General features: G+C 46.5%; 1 protein-coding gene across 1 annotated transcript in view; it reads left to right on the top strand.

Annotated features, from left to right (window-relative positions):
• KIAA1328 (KIAA1328 ortholog) overlaps window positions 1-23,048 on the top strand; it is a 210,136-nt gene that overhangs the window by 47,405 nt on the left and 139,683 nt on the right. Inside the window, exon 5 of the mRNA XM_073589787.1 lies at window positions 17,001-17,116. Within this exon, the coding sequence (XP_073445888.1) occupies window positions 17,001-17,116 (116 nt within the window). The remainder of the gene's footprint in view (window positions 1-17,000; window positions 17,117-23,048) is intronic.

Raw genomic sequence — 23,048 nt, 5'->3', positions numbered from 1 at the left:
GGGCTACATCTTTACAATGTGCAACTATTAGCTGTTTCGCAGCGCTTAGCATCAATGGGAGAAGACCATGCTTTTTTGGTAAGAAATCTTTTGACGGGCATGAAAGGAGAACTTCTGTATCCCTAAGATTAGCCTTTATTAGCTGTAATTTTTTGAGAACTACCTCAACACCATCCCAAAAATTTCTCAGTTTAGGGCAGTCCCAGAATATATGGGAGTGGTGTCCTCCAGAGTTGAGGCATCTCCAGCAAGCATCATTATCAGCAAGACCCATCTGAAAGAGCCTTGCTGGAGTCAAATGCCACCTGGTTAATATTTTATAGGAATTTTCCTGCAGGAGTACACACCTGGAAAGCCCCGAGCACTGGATAGCATTCTAGATATTTGGTCCTCTGTGAACGTGGTGTTAAGTTCCATTTCCCAGGAGTAAATAAGCGAGGGTTTAAAATCTGTGTTCAGAGAGATAAGATGTGAATAAATGCGAGAGAAAATTTTTAGCCACGGAGGTGGAAGTTTGATCATAATATCCAGCCAGGACCAATTGGATTTAGTCGGAAATTTCTGTCTAAATTGTAAAAGTGTACGTCGATTGTGTTGGCTTTGAAGAAAATTTGTTGGTTGAGCTGTTGCACTTGGTGGCCAAACCCCTCTTTGTAGTATTTTATTACCATAAGAGCTACTCAACGTTTTTCTAGGTAGGGTAGACCATAAATTATATGGATCCTGAAAATCTAAATCTATTAGATAGGGTATTGAGCCGATCGGTGTCAACGTCGAGGGGAAAAGTGTCCACAGGAGTTCCCCCAACACCAATCTTTTAATACGCAATGTAGTTGAAGTTATCTCATCTAGCCTAAGAGTGGTGGTTTAGCTTTAGTCCAGAGATGGGGTAAACCCCTCGGGCCCAATAGAGCCAGGTCAACACCATCTCCCTCCCCACCCTCAGCACAAGGCACCACTTTTAACCATCTACTGAGATGAATAGCTTTGTAGTATAAAAGGGGATCTGGTACCCCCAATCCCCCAGAGGAGACCAGGGTAAGAAAGAAGCCTATATGGCAACCTAGCCGGTTTTGATTTCCAGATAAATTTTCCTATTAGTGATTTTAACGATCCAAAAAAGGTCAGGGGTATCTGAATCGGGACCATGTTCATGGCATACAATACGATAGGCATGATATACGCCTTGAACACATTAATGCGACCCATCCAGGATAATGTGGGTAGGTTATATTTATGCATCAGGATTTTGATCTTTTTAATTAAAGGAATGAAGTTACTTTGAAATAAGTTAGTGGGGTCTCTAGTTATTAATATTCCCAAATATTTAATAGTTCTTAGCCCAAGAGAATGGAGTCTGTGTACGAATGATGGAGATTTGAGAGTGAGGGAGAGTAATGTTTAACGCTTCAGATTTTGTTAAATTTAATTTTAAAATTAGAGAGGAGGCCAAATTGGTGAAATGTTTGAAGGATGATCGAGAATGCCTGAGACGGGTTGGAAATAAGGAAAAGCAGATCATCTGCGAAAGCTAGTGTTTTGAGTGACCCCCGGACCCACTGACAACCCCTCTATGCGTTGTTCTTGTCTGATGCTTTGTTTCAAAGTTTCTATAACTAAAATGAACAAGGATGGTGACAAAGGGCATCCCTGCCTAGTCCCATTGTTAATCTCAAAACTGTTTGACAGGGTGCCGTTGATCCTGACCTTGGCCGTCAGTTGAGAATAGAGAGAGAGAACTGCTGTTTTATACTGAGGAGGGAAGCCAAACTTAATCATTACCTGTTCCATGAACCTCCAGCTCACTCTGTCGAAAGCCTTCTCGGCATCCGTTGACAGGAGTACTAAGGGAACATTTCGGGTCTTGGCAAATATTAGACTGTATGGCCTTAGTGGAGTTGTCCTTTCCTTCCCTGCCCCTCACAAAGCCCGCTTGATCAGCATGGATTAGTTTGGGTAAAAAATTGCTTATTCTGCCTGCTAATATTTTAGCCCACATTTTGATGTCTGCGTTAAGCAGAGATATCGGTCTGTAGCTGGCGCACAAATTGGGGTCCTTGCCTTCCTTCGGGAGAACTGTGATATAAGCCTCCAAGGATTGCTTAGGGGGGAGCTGGCCCTCCAAATAGGAATTAAACAAAGACACCAGGTGGGGTAATAATGATTTTATGAACTTTTTATAATATACAATGGGGAGACCATCTGGGCCTGGGGCCTTTCCGTTTGGGATTGTAGAGAGAGTATCTAAAATTTCTTTAGGAGTAACTGGAGCGGTCAGTAGAGATTGGCCTTCAAGGGTTATTTTAGGGAGATTTAGTGGGGTCAGGAACTCTTTGATTTTTCCTATAGCTGTTGTTGGTTTTTGCATGCTATCCGGTATGTTTAAATTGTATAAACTGTCATAAAAGGATCTAAACTCCTCGGCAATATCTGCTGTCTCAAAAACTGAAGAGCCGTCTAAAGCTTTGAGTTGTCTAATAAACGTCTTGTCTTGCTGCTTCTTAAGTAGTGATGACATAAGCTTACTACTTTTATTGCCATGGAGATAGAACCTCTGTTTACTTCTCATATAAGTTTTGGCCGATTGAATATTTAAAAGATTCTTTAGTGAGTTCCTTAGATCTGTCAGTTCAGTTTGTATCTTATTTACTTGAGATCTCTTGTGTAATCTTTCAAGGGAATTAATTTGGTGCAATATAGACACAATCTGTTTCGTTCGTTCTTTTTTGAGATGGGAACTCAAAGCTATAAATTCCCCCCCTCATTACTGCTTTGAGATTCCCACACCACAGGTAAGGGCGGGCCTGAGTGTAAATTAGTTTGGAAAAAGAAATCAAGAATGCCCGCCAGTTTCGCAATGTGGGAATCAGAGTCTAATAATGTCTCGTTAAGTGACCATGACTTGGCTGGCCGCGGTAGAGTTACGATGCCTATTTCGAGAAAAATAGGAGCGTGGTCCGAGAGAGAGATGATGTCTATAGTCGCATTTTTGACTAATGGGAGCTTGGCTGTTTGTGTCAATAAATAGTCAGTTCTGTGATAGCTACTGTACGGGTGGGAATAAAAAGTGTAATCTCTGGCCGAAGGAAAGAGTGTTCTCCAGGGATCTATCAAATGCATTTTTTGTAAAGAAAGGTGAAATTTTCTCAACGCCCTTTGAGAAAGGGCCGACCTGCCCGTTCAGGTGTCTAGGGATGGATTAAGTGATACATTAAAATCCCCCCCCCCCCCCACCAACAACAAACCCTCAGTAAATAGCTTTAGGGTATTCATTGTTTTGCACAGCCGTCCAATCTGGTTCCTATTTGGGGCATATAGGTTACACAGGGTAACCTCAGTGTTAGCCAAAAGGCCCTTTATTATGATAGGCAATCGCGTAAGACAAAAGGAGCATTTTTTTTAATAGCAATGCTCACTCCTCTAGATGCCGAACCACCCGTACTATGGTACCAGGTCGGGTAACGGGATCTAGACATGTCTGGGACTCTCCCCTTTTTAAAATGTGTCTCCTGCAGGAAGACTATACTAGACTTTTTTGAATGCAAAAGGTTCATTACCTGGCTTCTCTTACACGGGGAACTTAAGCCCTTTACATTATATGAGGCCACTACCATAGTGGCGAAATTAACGTTATCACCCATAGCTTAATAAGGGGAGCAAAAAAGGAGATGTATGTGTGTTCCATGCCAACGAACCACGAAAAGTAAAAAAAAACCCCTAAGAATTACTAAAATAAAACCACATATATAATAAGAACCAACTACCTGCCTGCGGCAGAGGTAGGGGGTCGAACGTACCTCCCATAGCAGAACAGGGAATTACATTGCGAATACACGAGTGGTATATGTTAGCTTATAAGGCAGTTAAATGAAGTCAACCACACATAAGCAAGTACCAATCAAGTCAAACCAAAGTGATCTAGAACATGTCAGAGTTAAGCGAAAATTCCGGATCCATAGGTGATGAAATACGGCTAGAAGGAGCACAAGAGAGCTCAGGGGGGGTATCTCTTTCCTCGCCCCAGATTTCCCTCGTTTGGGAGGCGTGTGTCTCTTCACTGAGGCCCAGTCACCCTGTCCTCCAGCATAGGCATTGACAGGGGGAGGCGTACGAAGATCCATGTCTAAAGGTAGCCATGAAGGAATATCAATAGGGGCGATGTCAAAGGATCCCATACTTTGGCTAAATCCTCGGGACTCCTTACCGTTATTTGTTTGCCGTCTCCATGTATGGATACTCCAAACGGAAATGGCCATTTATAAAGGATTTTACGTGAGCGTAACACCTCCAGGAGGGGCCTTAGGACTCCTCTTTTTGCAAGGGTCGACGGCGCAATGTCCTGATAAAGTTGGATAGCAGTTCCCTCATAGAAGAGATTTTTAACGTCTCTTGAGGCAGACAAAATAATATTGGTGTCTAAATAGCTCAACAAGCCGCAGATCACGTCTCTCGGGGGTTCAGAAGGCTTAGGCTTGGGTCTGAGCGATCTGTGAACCCTCTCTATTACAATTTGTTCGCATTTTTCTTGTGGGATTAAAAGGGCAAAGATCTCTTTCGTGGATTTTTCTAATATTTCTGTAGAGACACTTTCAGGCAAACCTTTTATCCTTATGTTTTTTCTGCGACTCCGATTTTCTTGATCTTCTAAGGCCAAAAAAGAGTTGTTAAGCTGTGTTCTGTGGTGGTCCAGATGATCTCTCATGGCGTTGGAGTGGCTAATGAGAGAGGACTGGTATGATTCCAAAGATTCCACTCTATTACCAATATGTAACAAATCTGCTCTCATACCAGATATCTCAGTGACCAATGGTTTTATAGCTTGAGCTAGTAATTTTTTGAAGACTGATCTAGATAGTTTCCCAGAGTCCGATTGGGTAATATCACTGCCCGAAGCATCATCGCTTGAGTCCGATTCCTCGACATGTTCCTCCGCAGCAGCATTTGCATGAAGCTATTTAGGTGTGGACCTAGCCGACACTGATTTGTTTTTCAGAAATGTTTCCATTTCACTTTGCCTGCCTTGATATACACCAGTAGCCAACGGTTTTGCATGCTCTTTATTAGATTTAACCATTCTGCATAGTTGAAGCGTGTGTTTAAATCACCACTTGTGCATTCAGGAAAAGTCTATTAATGCATGTTCATATATGGAGATAACTCCATGCGGCTTGAAAGATGATGAGCTGACATATGTAGATATCTGTGGGGATAGGGTGGTATCAGCGCTCTAATGCGGTGCACTAGGTGAAATGTCCCCCACTTCCGTGGCACAAGTTTAGGCAGGTTTCAGCACCTCTAAGAGGGGAGAGTGGCACCCCCAGACCCCAGGCAGACGTCTCACTCAGCGAGACAGAGGCCCTGCAGTCACAGGTAGAGCTAATGCTCGCTTCTGCGTGCAGCAGGAGCGTCCACCGCAGGCCCCTCGGGCAGTGCACCGGAATCGCCTAACGACGTGGTCATCCCCCCCGCTTACCAACCGGGCAGAGTGCTCTTCGGGTGTCACCGCTGATCCTCAGTGTCCCACCAGTGCGCGTGCGACCGGCTCACCTCACTCTCCTCCGGTAGGTGAATCCGCTCCTTACTCAGCGGCCTCTCTTCCACCAGAGGCCACGGTCCTCCCACCGCTGTCGAGGGCCTCCTGCAGTCTGTTGTCCGGGCCCTGACCGCAGGTACACCGGGCTCTGAAGTCCTCCGTCCCGGCAGCCCGAGTAAGCACCGCAGGGAGAAGGAAAGATGGCGCCTGTCCCCTGTTGGCGCCAAGGCACTCTCCACGAGACTGCTCTGTGTCCCGGTGCCTGTGCAGAGAGCAGTGATTCTCCTTCTCCACGTCCCTCACCCCCTCCTCCAAGCCCAGCTCTTTGAGGGGGTTTTATCGCTTTCACTGGGGTCAGAAGGGGTAAATTTTGTGGCAGGCAGCGGGAGCTGGAGCGAGGCATGTCTTCCCTGTATGCGATCCAGGCCACCGAAAAACTTGTTACTTTTTAGCAGCTGAGGAGTGACCGCTTGAAGGTTGCTGGAGTGGGAAAAGCAGCGCAGACTGGTGACTGGTGGCCACGATGAGTTGGTGGCAGCTACATGCGATTTATGTAAGGATTGAGGAGGCAAGAACTGCTGAAATAATCACTATATGGCGGTGGGTGATATTGATCTGATCGTTGTTTCTGATGTCTCCTTTCATGTGAGATAAGATGTCGTTACCGTCCTCCTCTCCTTCCTCTCTGTATTGTGATTTGGGTGCAGAGGAGGTTTATTAAGATCCCGGTGAACTCTGTGCTGCCGAGAATATATTTACCTCTTTGCCCCCCGGGGTCATCAGGTAAATTAGCTGTTGCCCTCCCACAACGGAAACCGAGCGTCTCCAGCCGTTAGCCCAGCTCCCTGCTCTTATCTAAGGGCGACATTGCTTTAATGCCGGCATTGAGAGGCTTCACCATCCTCCGCTGAGAATGTAGAGTCGCGTGAAAGATGCCGGGTTTAGATTTTTTCATTATGTAAATTTCATGCGCAAATTATGCAGATTCCTACCTGAATAATAGGGGCTGTCACTTCAAAGTGATGCTTCATCCCTCCTTGATATTTAGATACTTTTTTTAGCTGCATGAGTCTATAACTATACCCAAAGTGATCCGGGGAAGGACAACGGCTCATTGAAGTACATGGAGAGAAAAGTCTCTCGTACAAAGGATCTACTACAGCACAGGTTGCTGAAAAAATAGCTAGTGGCTATAATATAAATGTCAGGACACGCAGAGTATCACAGCTTTCTGGAGTTAGGATTGTGTAGCTGGGCTACCACCAGAAGTGCCTACAACGGCTGAGGGAGCATTCAAGGCTGACCATGAAAAAAGACAGCTGGGTCTCATCACCACTTTTTTCCTCTTCGCCACGACAGCACCCACTGAGAGAGGGGATCCGCCCCCGGAACAGGAAACCTACAGAGAGATAAATGGGGCGGTCCCCCTCGCTCCCTCAGTTTGGTTTCCTGTTCCTGGAAAGGAACCCGCAGAAGAGGATGCCTGGTCTGGTAGCCGCCTGCGTGCAGAATATGAGCAGCAGGGGCCCCAGGACCGGAGGCAGCGTCGGGCGGAGAGGTGTATTTCCCCCCCCCCCCCAGAGCTGGTGTAATGCAGGTGAGGCTGGAGGCGGAAGTGGTGCCAAAGCTCACTGGGGGCATGACTATACGCAAGCCCCCCCCCCCCGAGGGGGGTAGACGCATTACAAACGCCATCGGGCGTACTGAGGCCGCGCCCCCCCCCCCCCCCCCAGAGTGACAGAAGGGCTTGTGCGGTGTGTGCTGAGCGGCGCTGCTGGGAGTCATACCTGCGGCAGGAGAAGGCGTGGAGGGGGGGCGCAGACGTGCGGTATCGCCGGCCGCATTTTCATTTGCGGTGACCCAGCGCTCCAGGAGAGGCAACCCGGAAGTGGAGGAGGACTTCCGGGATCAGGCCGAAGGCAGAGACCGCGGGACAACGCCCGCGCATGCGCAGTAAGAAAAAAAAAAAAAAAAAGGAGGAGCAGCTATAGCAAAGGCTTTAAAAGGAAGCCACAGACACAGCGCTAGTGCGCAGTCATGTCGTCCTTAGATGACTCAGCTTCGCTCCCATTAGGTCAGCTAGTGGTATCCCCACTTGGCAGTAGACAGAGCAGTGCTACGAGGAGAACCAATAGCACCAGAAGAAGTGGCAGCTCTAGGAAGGAATCCATTGGGCCTTCCAGGCAAGATGAGCCGTTAGAGAAGAAACATAAGGAAAAGAAGTCGTCCCATGCCTCGCCTCAGCCTGGGTCCCGGACACCGCAGCCGGTAGTTACTGACGAAATTCACGGGTGAGTGTTTTTTGGTCAGGTTAGATAATTGATAGCCTTCTCTTTCTGGTCCATACCCCCTTTAGGATAAAAGAACAGAGAAGGCGAAACATAGAGAGTGTGCCTTATGTTCGCAGCCCCTCCCGGATGGCCACCCAAAGAGATTATGCCAATCATGTGTGGAGGAGGCCTTGCAGGAGGAATCCTCACGAAAGAAGGAGGATATCCGGGCAATGATAAGAGAGGAACTACGGGCCTTAGGCGGTTCCAGTAGTCTAGGGGGTCACTCCTCCGTGAGAGAAATACGTTCATCTAAAGGAGGAGTCTCGCTGGCGTCAAGGTCGCCGTCAGATACCGGAGAACTAGATTCCGATAAGTCCCAGGAATACCTTTCCTCAGAGGACGAGGATCAGACGTGTTTCCCCACGGACAGTGTCAGTAATCTTGTGAAGTCTGTCCGAAATACCATGGGGTTGCCGAAGAGTAAGGACCCCAAGACCCCTCAGGACATAATGTTTGCGGGTATTTCCCGTAAAAAGGTCCGAGCATTCCCAGTGGTCCCAGCTGTAAAAGACCTAGTTAAGAGGGAATGGGAGAAACAAGGTCAGAGGACCTTCCTCCCCTTAACGTCAAAGCGTAAGTATCCCTTTGACGATGAGGAGTTAACGGCCTGGTCGAGAGCCCCCAAGGTGGATGCGGCAGTGGCCTCTACCTCCCGTAGATCCTCCTTGCCGGTGGAGGATTCGGGAACTTTGGCTGATTCTTCGGATCGTAAGACCGATACATTCCTCAAAAGATCTTGGGAAGCTTGTACGGCAGCCTTTAAGCCCGCAATAGCAGCTACATGTATGGCAAGATCTATGTTGGTGTGGCTGAACGACTTGGAGGACAATATTAAAAATGGAGTAGCTAGGAGTAGGCTTCTTTCCTCTATGCCCCTCATTAAGGGAGCAGCGGCCTTCCTCTCTGACTCCTCCGCGGATTCTCTCCGGTTGTCGGCTAGAGCCGCGGGACTGACCAATGCAGGCAGGCGGGCCTTATGGTTGAAGGGGTGGAAAGGAGACACACAAACAAAAACTAGATTGTGTGCTATACCCTGCCAGGGTAAGTACCTGTTTGGTACAGAGCTGGATGAGATTTTGACAAAAGCGGGGGAGAGGAAAAAGGGGTTCCCTAACCCGTATGTTCCGTTCAACAGGAGGGCCTACAGGAAGCCGCCGTTCGGTAAAAAGAAAGACTTTAGACCCCAGGACCGCTGGGGAAATAAGGACCCCAAGCAAAGAGGCAACCTATTCGGGAAACGTCCCTTCAGAGGAGACAGATCCCGATAAAACCGTTACACCGGTAGGTGGCAGGCTATTAAAATTCAGCCGCCAATGGATGAAGGTGACATCAAACCCGTGGGCCCTAAGTATTGTATCATCAGGCCTAAAATTAGAATTCATTCGGTATCCACCGAACTCCTTCTTATTGACTTCTATGAAGTCTCGATCTCAGCAGGAAGCACTGGAGATGGAGATTGCGGTACTGCTAACTAAACAGGTCTTAGTGGAGGTCCCAGACGACGAAACAGGGATGGGCTTTTATTCTCCTCTATTCTTAGTCCCAAAACCAGATGGCTCTTACAGGACTATAATAAATTTAAAGAAACTTAATACCTTCCTAAGACTAAGGTCGTTTAAAATGGAGTCGATTAAGTCTGCAATAAAGCTTTTGTTTCCCAGGTGTTATATGGCGGTCTTGGACCTAAAGGACGCCTACTACCATCTCACCATATATCGAGGGCACCAGAGGTTCCTGCGGGTAGCAGTCTGGTTCAGAGGTCGGATTCAGCATTTCCAGTTTGCGGCGATGCCATTCGGGCTATCCATGGCTCCTCGGGTATTTACCAAATTAATGCTGGAAGTAATGTCATATGTAAGGCTGAATGACACCCTAGTTGTCCCTTACTTAGACGACCTACTCATAGTGGGGAATTCTGTTTCACAGTGTGAAGCAAGAATAGCTAGGATTATCTCGTCCCTACAAACACTGGGTTGGCTAATTAACTGGGAGAAATCCAGACTAGAGCCAGTGACCTGTCAAAGGTTTTTGGGCCTGCAAGTAGACTCCGTAACTGAGGAGTGCTTTCTGCCAAACGCCAAAGTAATGGCCATAATCGACAAAGTACAGAATGCTACAGGAAGACCCGTAATATCATTGAGACAGGGCATGTCCTTGCTGGGGTCACTGATATCATGCATTCCAGCGGTGCAATGGGCTCAGTTCCACTCTAGAGAACTACAGTGGGCTATTCTGCAGGAGATAGACTGCAGGGGCGGCTGGAAGGGAAGATGTCCCTATCGCCCGAGGTGGTTCAATCCCTAAAATGGTGGTTAATTCCTTCCAATCTATCGAAGGGAGTACAGTGGTGGGTGACTCCCTCCAAGATACTCACCACGGATGCCAGCCCCTTAGGTTGGGGAGCCCACCTAGAGGAGCACATGGTACAAGGCTGGTGGCGGGAGAATGAAATAGAGGCCTCCTCTAATGTAAAGGAGCTAACAGCGATTTTTTTATGCGATATCTCACTTCCTCCCGCAGTTAAGAGGCGCCCACGTAAAGATCCAGACAGACAATACCACCGCAGTGGCCTATATAAACCGGCAAGGAGGCACGCGGTCAATGCCACTGATGTCTATCGCGGGAAAGATTCTGGAGATGGCCGAGGTCCATCTTCTCTCCTTGTCAGCGCTCCATATAAGAGGAGTGGACAACTCCCGAGCAGACTATCTCAGTCGCCAGGCCCTATACCAGGGAGAGTGGGTCCTCAGCAGAGACTTCTTCGAAATGATAGCGTCAGAATGGGGCAGACCGGAGATAGACCTATTCGCAACCAGAGCCAACAGGCGCGTAAAAAGGTTTGCTTCTCTCTACAGGTCGGACAACCCAGATATTCTAGATGCCCTCCAAGCACCCTGGGCATTCCAACTAGCCTATGCCTTTCCTCCGATGGTGCTACTACCAACAGTAGTCAGGAAAATAAGACAGGAGAGGGCGAGGGTCATCTTGATAGCCCCGTTTTGGCCAAAAAGACCGTGGTTTTCATGGCTGAGAGCCATGTCGGTAACCGACCCGTGGATCCTGCCGCTGCACCAGAATCTTCTCTCGCAGGGACCCTGCTACCATCCACAGGCCAAAGCCCTGCACCTAGCGGCCTGGAATTTGAAAGGGAGCTACTGAGGCAGAAGGGTTTCTCAAGGAACCTAATCAATACCCTGCTACAAAGCAGGAAGGAGTCCACGACAAAAATATATGCTAAGGTGTGGAGGAAGTTCCTGGCCTTTCACCCAACAAAACTAGCTGGTGAAGTACCCATTACGGCCATTCTAGAGTTTCTACAAAGAGGCCGAGAACTTAGACTCTCCGTAAGCACTCTTAAGGTCCACGTGTCAGCCCTAGGAGCCCTGTTTAACTATAACGTGGCAGCAAATAGATGGGTGACTCGGTTTATCTCGGCCTGTCAAAGAGCAGAACCGGTGCATGTGCCTCGACTTCCAGCGTGGAACCTTACTCTAGTTTTGGATGCCTTCACTCAGGCACCATTTGAGCCCATAAGCTCAGCATCAGTAAAGTGCCTCTCATTGAAAACGGCTATGCTGGTGGCCTTAGTATCGGCCAGGAGAGTGAGTGATCTTCATGCTCTGTCAGTAGACCCACCGTTCCTGTTAACAACACGAGACAGTCTCATTTTAAAGACGGACCCGTCCTACCTGCCCAAACGGGCAACTAAATTTCATAGGTCTCAAGAGATATGCCTACCTTCATTCTATGAGAACCCGTCAACACAGGACGAGGAGAAATATCACACCTTAGATGTGAAAAGAGCCGTGCTAGCCTATCTAGACAGGACCAGTCCCTGGAGGCAGAGTAGGTCTCTTTTTGTCTCCTTCCAGGGCAGCAGGAAGGGGTCTGCAGTTACATCAGGCACGATATCCTGATGGATTAGAGATGCGATCACAATGGCGTATCTGACAAAAGAAGACCCTCCACTGGGGATTAAGGCGCACTCTACTAGAGCCATATCATCCTCCTGGGCCGAGAGGGCGAACGTCCCAATTGAACAAATATGTAAGGCTGCAACCTGGTCTTCTCCGTCTACCTTTTATAGTCACTATAGACTAGATTTGTCCTCTACCGAGGATCTAACTTTTGGTAGATCAGTCCTTAACACGGTGTGCCCGCCCAAGTGATTATCTCTGGAAATCTCTCAGTGGGTGCTGTCGTGGCGAAGAGGAAAAACCGGATTACTTACCGGTAATACTCTTTTGTAGAGTCCACGACAGCACCCGCTCACTTCCCTCCCGTAAGAATTTTTTCACACATGGGTCTCCTTGGTGGTGGAGATTATGATTTAAGTTAGATATGTGATTAAACTTAGTAAGCTTAAAACTGCATAGGGGTAAGATAGATGAATCGCCCAAACAGTTTGACTAAAACATGTATGGCGGTTCCTCCGTTGTTCTCGGTAACACAAACTGAGGGAGCGAGGGGGACCGCCCCATTTATCTCTCTGTTGGTTTCCTGTTCCAGGGGCGGATCCCCTCTCTCAGTGGGTGCTGTCGTGGACTCTACAAAAGAGTATTACCGGTAAGTAATCCGGTTTTCTTTTGTCATGTGTATGGCCAAGTGCATAGATCACTTATCTGGGGGAGAGATGGCACCAGGTGGCTCTATAGGAAGAAGACCGGCCAGCGGAGGCCGTGTGATGGGGCAATATCCTGCTGGGAAGCCTTGTGTCCTGGCATCATGTGGATGTCACCTATACCACCTACCTATTTGATGTACAGACCAGGTACCCTCTTCATGCCAGTGGGATTCCATAATGGCAGGGCCTTTTTCCACCCGGGTTACACCTCTGCCACACTACAGGAACCGTGTGAAGAACGTGACTAAGATCAAAGTGGTGACTTGTCTCCTCGTTCTCCAGATCTCAGTCCGATCAATTATCTTTGAGATGAGCTAGAACCATTAAACGGCATGGAGGCTACAAAAAGCAATGGGCAGGATGTAGAGGATCTGCTGCTGACGTCTTGATGCTGATACACCGCAGGACACTTTCATAGATCCTATGGAGTCCATGCCACCATGAGTGACAGTTTTGGTTCAAATCGATTTGCAGGACTCGATCCATCGTCCACTTCGGTAATCTGTGGCTACTGGATGTGATCCCTGAGAATTGCCTCCCATTCGATGGCAGCTGTGGCTTTTTGGAGTAGCTGGCCTGGCTTGACTTTATCCCCCCCCAAAAAATCCTTGGATGCCATTGGGTAAAAGGTGGTTCTCCGGGCAGCCTTCCAGCGACCACGGATTACTGACGTGGCTGGCTTACTGGGTCATGTGAATCGATTCGTATAATTTCTAATGATAGCTGGTATTGTGGTATGATGGGGAACTGCACAATATTTGCATGTGGTTAATATTATGGCAGATCGACTTGGATCCTGCATCATGACGGAGGGCACCGTACATTTTATAGTGCCACAAGTTGTAGACTGAAAGTTTTCAATTTGTCCTCTCGGGTTCTCTTGTGACCAGCGTCCTGTGAAAGATTGTCTGGCCCCTAGGAGCATAACGATGACCTAGATCTGGGCAAAGATGTCAAATAACACATTAGGTTCCTAATATTGGGCTGTCAGAAGAGTAAGACAGGTTGCTCTTTCGTGCCCATATTTAGCACATAATTGATCTTTTTCGCACGCGCTTTGCTGGAACAGGTGGCGAGAGGTAGCGGCCGTGATGGATAACCCTGCTTAATACGCTCCCTGAGTTATGTGCTTCCATGTTGGATACAGAGAGGCGCAGCCGAAATGATCTCATTTAGACGAGGGAGTTCGGCAGAGCATCTACAGCGCAATAGATTGTGCGGCGCGGCCATCTCTCACGCTATTAACTCCGCGCTTAATATTTAGTTAGCAATAAAATGCACCATTAAGTGACATGCGAATTCCATAAAGGACTCATTGCTTTGTGCGAGGCTTTAGCATTCAGATGCCCTTCTCCTGTGCTCTGCGCCAGGTGCTGCTAGGAAGCGTGTTGTGCAGATGCATGCAGTCATTAACCTCTTCCCTGCTGGCTGTGTAGACACACGAACACCGGCTCCGGGAATGGAACCAGTAGGAGACGTTTGCTGGTAGTTAGTCTTGTCGAGTCTTTGCATGCTTGCACAATCTGGCATAGATGCAGCGGATCGTCTGCCCGCATTTTTCAAGCTTTGTGCTATCCTAGCAACACTGAATAATTTCTTCCACGCCTAGATGAGAAAAATTTGCCGACTCGAAATACGCAAAATGGCAACTTGTGCTACAGGTTTCATCACACAGAACAAAGCAAATTTCCAGAGTTTCAATCACGAAAAATTCAGAGGTACGGCATAAAAACTACATCTTTCTGGTAAGGCCCTGACAAAGCCCTCTGCCTGGTGCCGCTGCTCTGCTCTCAGCCCCTTGTCACCCACCAGTGTTGTGACTCAATGTCAAATGTACACATGAAAAAACAGACCAATGTTGCTCAGGTGCAGTACCGAACCCAGCCAACAGTGAAGAGGAGTGGTGGGGGGGTGAGACAAAAATGAGACCCGGTCTTCTACCATCGCACTTATCACCTGCTGACAGGTCCACTCTAAGAGGCACAGTCCTAACTATGAAGCATGACGCCAATTTTTGTTCTGGGAGTTTTTGGTTTTTGGGCTCTTATTATACTTTTGGTTTTGAAGCTTTGTTTTAGTAGGAAAAATGAGAATTTAACCCCCTGATAGAACCTGAAAGTTAGAGTTGGGCATCGGTGATATTGATCTACATGCTGACGTATTTAAAGAAGGTTCATACTGCCTAATGCGATGGGGGAGGAGCAGGGTGGTGGTCCGCTGATGAGCGACCGACACTGGGGGTTTGTAAATGGAAGATGCTGACCGAACTGATGTAAATGCAGAAAGTTTGTACGATACGTTTACATCTGGCATTGCTGCCCTGGTGTTTAGTGAAGTGGTCTGTGCTTCCTTTGAGTCCATTTTGATCTTTTAGGAAATACAGGGCACAGACACACTGCTGTACCAGATTCTGCAGGGTTTTTTTTTTTTTTTCTTCATTCTATAACAAACCATCCACAGTTTACTCGCCCTCCTCAGGTCCAGCGTGAAGCCTACCCCGCTGCTTCCTGCATCTGATAGCTGCTGTAGCGCTGACCTGACGTTGGCAGTCAGTCTCAGCATCTCTGCCCGAGTAGACCTATTGCCCCGCTCAGTCACTATGGTCACTTATTGGCTGCAACACTGTGGACCTGTCCTCCGCCCTGCAGACTATAACACAGAGAGCAGCAGTGGAGAGGAGACTCTGAATTTGGGGAAAAATAGTAAAGCGTTTTGTTTTTTTTCTTACAACAAACTGCTCCCCGTGATTGGTATTTTGTAAAAGATGACATCCCCATTAAATTATATAATATCTCACATAGAAGTGATATACAGCTAATAAATGCTGTGGTTTTTTTTGTTTTTGTTTTTTTATTCTGTCTCTAATGGGAGAGGATGCAATTTGGCTTTTTTTTTTTTTTTTTTTTTTTTCGGTGGCTGGTTCATGTGTTACTTGCCATACTGGGATAGGGAGCAATAAATTCATCATCCTGTTTCAGGTTGTTACTCCTCCTCATTGTAAAGCATGAGATTTTAGTTGGCTGTATGAGAGGCTTCTGACTGATTTCTGAGGCTGTGTGCACACGCTGCGGATTTTGCTGCGGTTCCGCAGCAGTTTTGGCCGCTGCGGACCCGCAGAAGCTTTTGCTGCGGTGTACAGTACCATGATTCCCTATGGGAATCAAAAACCGCAATGCAGACGGTGCGGAATTTTCCGCGCGGATTATCTGCGGTTTTCAATCCGCAGAAAGAATTGACATGTCAATTCTTTCTGCGGATTCTCCTGCGGTTTGCCATCTCCTCCATTTGAGATGGAAAACCGCAGGGCAAAACCGCAGAGCAATCCGCAGGTAAAACCGCAGGTCTTTTGACCTGCGGTTTCACCTGCGGATTTTACAAAATCCGCGCGGATGAATCCGCACCTAATCCGCAGCGTGTGCACACAGCCTAAGGAGTATCGTTTCTCCTTGTCTAGAGTGGCATGCCAGTGTAAGGAGCCAGGCATGTCACCCCTTAGATATTAGTCAGTAGCCTCTCATACAGCCAAATCAGATCTCATGCTTTGCACAGAAGAGGAGCAATAATCTGAAACACACTGTCTGCAAATAGAAATTTTGGTTTTGCTTTCATCCTAAGTCATCCTGTGGTAAGGTTCGTTTTAAAGGGTCGTTATTGACTTTTAGGCTTGCTACATCCAATAAGTGGCACTAGCATTCAAGTCTTCTTCCTCGCAGTATTAGACAACATGAACAGTCAGCCTGTCCGTGCTAGAGCACAGTGACCGTGCCAGCACTCTGGAAAAACAATACTGCAGAGCACATTCCTTCTACACTGCAGGCGCACCAGTTCTAATCACGGGAAAATGCCATGTTAGTGGCCTGACCCGGACAGAGAGCCTTCCTTGGCAGTGCAGACCTTTTAGCCTTCCTCGGAAATACTGTTTCTTCATTGTGCAGAAATCTGTGTAACTGGTGCTACAGTCTGGAGGAGCTGCAGACTACTGGGCCTGCAATCAGCCCGATACTTACCATGCCGGAGAGGGTTCCACCATCGTGCTCTCTGCAGATTGCCCTGACCTTGTTTCTTGTTAGAAATATGGCCCTAACAATAGTGAGTGCAGCTCTGGAGTATAATACACGATCAGTAATGTATGTACACAGTGACTGCACCAGCAGAATAGTGAGTGCATCTCTGGAGTATACTACAGGATGTAACTCAGGATCAGTAATGTAATGTATGTACACAGTGACTGCACCAGCAGAATAGTGCGTGCAGCTCTGGAGTATAATACAGGATGTAACTCAGGATCAGTAATGTAATGTATGTACACAGCGACTGCACCAGCAGAATATTGAGTGCAGCTCTGGAGTATAATACAGGATGTAACTCGGAATCAGTACAGGATCAGTAATGTAATTTTTGCCGCTCTGTACTGTCGCCATCTCCATGTATTCAGTGTCTACAGAGTGATCTGCTTTGTAGTCTTTGCACCTTTTGTGCGTCGTCTCTAACCTGACCCATCTCCTTACAGGGTGAGTGAGGAGAAGGAGGTGACGGAGGAGCGATTAAAGACGGAGCACGAGTCGTTTGAGAAGAAGATTCGACATTTGGAGGAGCAGAACAACCTCATTGCTACAGAGAGGGAAGATATCCTTTTTGTCTTCGTATATTTCCTCCCCTCCACACCCAGCGGTTCTCGTTTTCACTCTGCTCTGAGTTATAATTGTACTAATTTATGGAGAGGAATAAATCTGCATGTGTTTCCATTCAGTAGCCTGACTTATCAGCATGGGATGCTGCCTGCGTTCGGCTGGAAGCGGCTTTCCAGCTGTTCTCTCCATGCTTCCCTTCTATGAAATCTACATTTGTCAACATGAATTTCCCATTCCCGCCTGCTGAACAGGAACACTTTCCATAAGGATAGCGGCAGCAGAATCGCTCTGCATTGCCTCGTTTTAATCAGATTCTCTGGTACATTCACATAAGGCCCCGCAGGCTGCCAAGTGTTAATCTGATTAACTCTTACGCGGCAGGTCCACAGCCCAGCATGGCAGCGACAGGCCTGCGGCTCTCCTGGCACTTTATAGCAGCTATTACGGCTGACCGTGACCTGGGAATGTTTTACTGTAAATCACAGGACACTTTACTGGGAAGCCGATGCTTCTAGGCATGTTCTATGTGTGCAGTTGACCATGGACTCTCCTGACATGCTGGTTCTGACCAGCTGCGTCTTTGTGTTTCTAGTTAGTAGTGGGTGCTATTCGGGAATTGGTCTAATCATTTTTATTTTCGAAATATACACCTATATAGTAATATAGAAACAGTAAATTAGAGGGAACCTTTTATTGTATCTATCGCTCTTACTATTGGATGATATACATTGACCCTTTAAGTAGCCATGCTACTTAATATGCAGCCAAACAAGACCACACTTACATATAGCTGTTTCTGGCTTCTTGCTCCTCATCAGTGCAAAGTTAGAAAACTGGCTGGCTGTGAGGGAGACTTCAGTTGCCAAAAAAACGGTGACTATTCACAATCTTTAAAACAATGTCTCAAAGGGTTATCCTGTGAAAACAAACAATCGCCGACCCTCTAGATGGATCATAACTTGTTGGACCCCCCCACGATTAAGTGCTGGGATCTGCACCAATCGGAACTTTTATCCCTGTAACATTGGAACTGCAGTAAACATGCCGCTCCATTAATCACCTAGAGAATGAAGGGAGAGCCCGTCAAGCTTATAATCTGCTGTTAAGTGTTGGAAAGTGCTCCGTTTGGGACAAAATTCCTAGTTCTGCTGATCGGTGCAGGTCCCAATGGTCAGGCTCACAATGATTAGTAAGGTATCGTATGTCTGGTGGACACACAGATTCCGCTATCCTGCTTGTTGACTGTTTTTGAGTAAATCAACTTTTACAGTAAAACAAACTTCCGAGAATGCTGGATTTTGCGTTTACAGTTTATATTGCTGGAAGTTTTTATGAGCTGGTGTATGGTAGTAGATCTATACAGTCATGGCCGAATGTGTTGGCACCCTTGAAATCGTTCCAGAAAATTGAATTATTTCTCCCAGAAAATTATTGCAATTACACGTTTTTGTTTATTTCGTTTGTGTGTATTGGAGCAAAAATAGAGAAAAAAGGCAAATTGGACATAATTTCACACAAAACCCCAAAATGGGCCGGCCAAAACTGGCCTCTTTCAAAATTTGTGGGTAAACTTGTTTCAAGCATTTGTTGCTTGTTCAAACTTGCCTGTGGCAAGTAACCGGTGTGGGCAATATGAAAATCACACCTGGAACCAGATAAAAAGGGTTGAAGTTAACGCAGTCTTTGTATTGTTTGTGTGCGCCACACAAAGAGAATTTTTGTTTTATTTCTCAGCTGCATCCTAAGAGGTGAATTTATTAGACTGCTGTAGTCCATAATGCTGATTTTTTTAAAGAAGACAATTTTGTTTTGTTACAAATTTCTAACTTTTTTTGCTTGTTTGTTACACTCTCCACTACTTTGCACAAATACAAGTGGGGCTTCTAGTTAAAGTTTCTCCTCCCTGATGTAATTTGCATTAATCTGTCAAACTGGTATAAATTTTAACGCAGAGCTACACTTGCGAATAGCAAAGACGTGACCGATTTAGAGAGCTGTTGTAAAGTTCATCTGACTGCTATGGCCCCCTGATAGACACTCGAGTGCTCGGCAATGCATTTCGGTGCTCTCTGAGACAGCCGCTGCCAGATCCCTCATCTGCTCAACGACCGGAAGGATCAGGCTTTGGAAATCCACCAGGTCTGATCCTTTCTCTCCACTAACCTCATCCATGGAGGAAGAGTTGGGCCGCTCCCATGTACATCAGACCTGTGGATTCTCACAATTTTAGTTTACTATATATGGGCGGGCTTAAGAGCTTTATTGTAGCGCTAGTTTAAGTAAATGTGTCTTAGGCTGGGGTCACACTTGCGAGAGACTCGCATGAGTCTCTCATCTCAATACCAGTCACTGCCGCCGGCACTCCTGACCGGAGCGCTCAGTTGTATAGAAGTACATGCAGCCGCACACTCCGGTCCCGAGTGCCGGTCGTGTGAGTTTCTCATAAGTGTGACCTCGGCCTAATGAAAGAGCCGCTGTCTGGACTTTTCCCCTCCCAGACAGGGGATGTTCCAAAAATCACCTCCTACCCTACCCCCTCATTTCCTTTTACAAGAGACACCATTGCTTTCCTTTTGTATTTTTTTTTTTTTTTTTTTTTTTTACACCCCAGATGCTAAGTGTGCTGTCTTCCATGCAGATTTCTCCATCCTATGTACGTTTCAGCAGTAACACCCCGAGTTGCCAGACGCTAGCGAGTCGCTAGATAGATGCTGCATGCTTACATTTCCTCACCGAGCCTCGAGTATTTCATTTTTCTTTTTCAATGATCTTTTTATTGATAGCTTAAAAATATAACAACACCAATCAAGAAGTATTCAGTTTTCATGCACAAGTGTACAGACGGTGTAATACCAGTAACAAAGAGATAGAGAGAGAGAGATATATATATAATTTTTTATTTTTTTTTTGCAGCAGCAAAAGAAAAATGGACAGAGAAATAAGTAGAGAGGGAGTAGAGGAAGCAGTAAGGGTATACAGGAGGGGTCTGACAATATCACAGGTTGAGTTTCGTGCGGGTCATGGATTGAAGGAGGATCTGTATTTGATCCATAAGCGCCAGTTTTCTTCGAAGGAGCGCTGTGAATGATTCACCGAGGCAACAACTTCGGTCATATGAAACGATTGGTCTACCTTTGGCAGCACTTGGTGGAGAGTAGGAGTTTGGATTGAACCCCAATAAGTGGGGATTAAAAGTTTGGCCGCAGCAATAATATTAAGAATTAGTATGGAAGTCCCCTTCTGCTTGGAACTCAAAGGGAGGTTTAGTAAAGCTGTTTCCGGCGTTGGCGACACTGAGATCTGTTATGTCACTAACAAGTTTCTCTGTTAACGCCCAGAAGGGTTGGATGGCAGGACACGTCCACCAAATATGTAAGAAATCCCCCTTACTCCCCTCACAGCGCCAACAACTGTCCTGCGCCCCAGATCGCCAAACGCAGGTCTGCGCTGGTGTAGTGTACCATCGTGATACAATTTTGAAAGCATTCTCTTGAATTTTCACACAGCTCATTGGGCCATGAGAATGCGCATAGATGTGATCAATTTGTGATTGTGAGAGTTTATAGCCCAAGTCTTTTTCCCAATGTGCAATGTAAGCTCTCTTCGGGGGCAGATCTTTAAATAGAAGCATCAGGTAGATTGTTGATAGGACCTTAGTTGGCCTAGACGATTTAGAGCAGAGGGTTTCATATGGTTTTAGTTTGCGTAAGGTGTCTGGGCAGTAACATATGTGTTTCAATAGCTCTCTCTGAGTTATTTTGTAGAAAATTAATGCTCGAGGGTGTCAAGAGGTCGTTCAATTCCGATAACGGGAGGAGCGCCCCCACCAGTCATAATCTGGTCAATGGAAATATGTCCCAGTCTCCACGCTAGGTCCCCTCCCTCCCTCAGAAGGAGTATCAGGCTTTTTATAAGGTTCTTCCTCCCCATCCATGACAGGAAAGGATCTCTCCATGACCTAATAGAGGTCTGAACTCTGTCCAATAAGGGGAAATAATTGAATTGGAAGATTTCTTTATCGGATCTGGCTATTTTAATACCTAAATAGGTAATACTTCTACTGGGCCAAGTAAATGGATATACTTCTTTTAACTTATTCAACGTGTGGGCGGGTATATTTAGGTCTAAAGCTTCAGATTTTGACGCGTTTACTTTAAAGTTGGTGAGGTTACCATACTCCTCAAGGATTCCCATCAAATCAGGAAAGCCTCGAAGGGGGTTCGTCAACAAGACCAACAGGTCGTCGGCAAACGCCGCAGTCTTATGGTGGATTTTACCTATTGTGATGCCCTCAATCTCCAAACTCTGCTGAATTGCACATAATAGTGGTTCCATTGTTAAGATGACAAGAATTGGCGAGAGAGGGCTGCCCTGTCTTGTGCCATTTTTAATAGCGAAGGTGTCAAGGAACCATTGATCCCAATACGTGCTGAGGGGTCTCTGTACATCTTCATTATGGCCGAAATGAGTTGGGAGGGGAAGCCAAAGCCGGCCAACGTCTCACCTAGCTAGGGCCAGTCCACCCTGTCGAGAGCCTTTTCCGCGTCTGTCCCAAGAAGCACCAAGGGGAGGTCTCTCTGCTTCACAAAATGCATAAGATGAAGAATTTTTTGTGTATTCTCTACCCTCAACAAAGCCCGTTTGGTTTAATGAGATAAATTCTGGTAAGAATTTAGCAATTCTTCGTGCAACCATACTAGCGAACAGCTTTAGGTCAACATTCGGCAATGAAATCGGACGGTAGCTGCTACACAATTCGGCATCCTTGCCTTCTTTATAGATTAACGATATTCTGGCTTCTAAAGCCTGACTAGGGAAAGAGCCGTCCCCTAGTATAGAATTGCACATGTTTAATAGACGAGGGAGGAGAATCGAGGGGAAAGTCTTGTAATAGATGGAGGGGAGTCCGTCTGGGCCTGGTGCCTTACCTGACGGACAGCCTGACAGGGTGGATCGGAGCTCATCCAGACGAAAAGGTTCAACAAGCCATTGCCGCTGCGAATCCGAGAGTTTTCACAACTTTAAACGGGTCAAGAAAGACTCAATAAGCTGCCTTCTCTTGGCCCTCTCCTGGGACGATTCAAATGGGCGTAGGTTGCAGAGTTGTTTATAATAGACCCTAGTGTATTTCAGTACCCCAACATTTTTATTTTTTTGTTAAAGAAAACTGTTGAATAGGGATCCATTTTTTTTTTTTTTTTTTTTTTTTTTTTTTTTCCTGTAGCCCCCACACCATGAATGAGTCTCATTTTCATTATCACCAAATAATTGATGGAGTTTCGCTGACTTGCCGCAGTAATGAGGTCTAAGCGTAATAATGCACTCCTTTCTAATAACTGAGCGCTGCTGGCGTTTAAAAGCCTCCTAAATCAGTAGCTTTACTATGAATTTATTAGGGGTTTTTTGGCATTAGCTTTAATAGTAGTTATTTACATAAGCGTACATCCCATTAACCGCCATCAGGGCTCGAAAACATGCTGAACTGTTCATATTTTCATATAATTATTGAACATAATGGTTTCATTTGCATTTCTAAACCGCGATGCCGCTGTCAGGCTTCGGAAATAGTGCCTCGACGCAGTCCCTATTTCACAGACGCTTATTTGACATCATTACATTTTATGCTAATCTGCATCCCTTGGATCCGATCAGGACAGATGCTGATACTGTAATATATGGCTCCCTCGTCCCATTGCCCCACTGGTACTCTGAGGGCGATGAGCGTCTCTCAAGTTCTTCTACCTGCGTCCAAACGTGAAGTGGATTGCACTGCGCTCTGACCGGGACCGGAGAAGGAAAACCCGCTATTGTGCTCGGCTAGGAATATGTAGTATGGGAGTTCAGGACGATTCTTTTAAGGGTTGTCTTGTGACCAGTGCCATAAAGATCCCGATGTCTGCCATTAATCAAGAACCCTTTTGTAAGAG

Source organism: Dendrobates tinctorius, unplaced genomic scaffold (genome assembly GCF_039654945.1).
Source record: "Dendrobates tinctorius isolate UK_male_01 unplaced genomic scaffold, ASM3965494v1 ptg000113l, whole genome shotgun sequence".
Lineage (NCBI taxonomy): Eukaryota > Metazoa > Chordata > Amphibia > Anura > Dendrobatidae > Dendrobates > Dendrobates tinctorius.
Note: the sequence above shows the minus strand (reverse complement) of the source record. Positions and strands in the feature narration are given on the sequence as shown.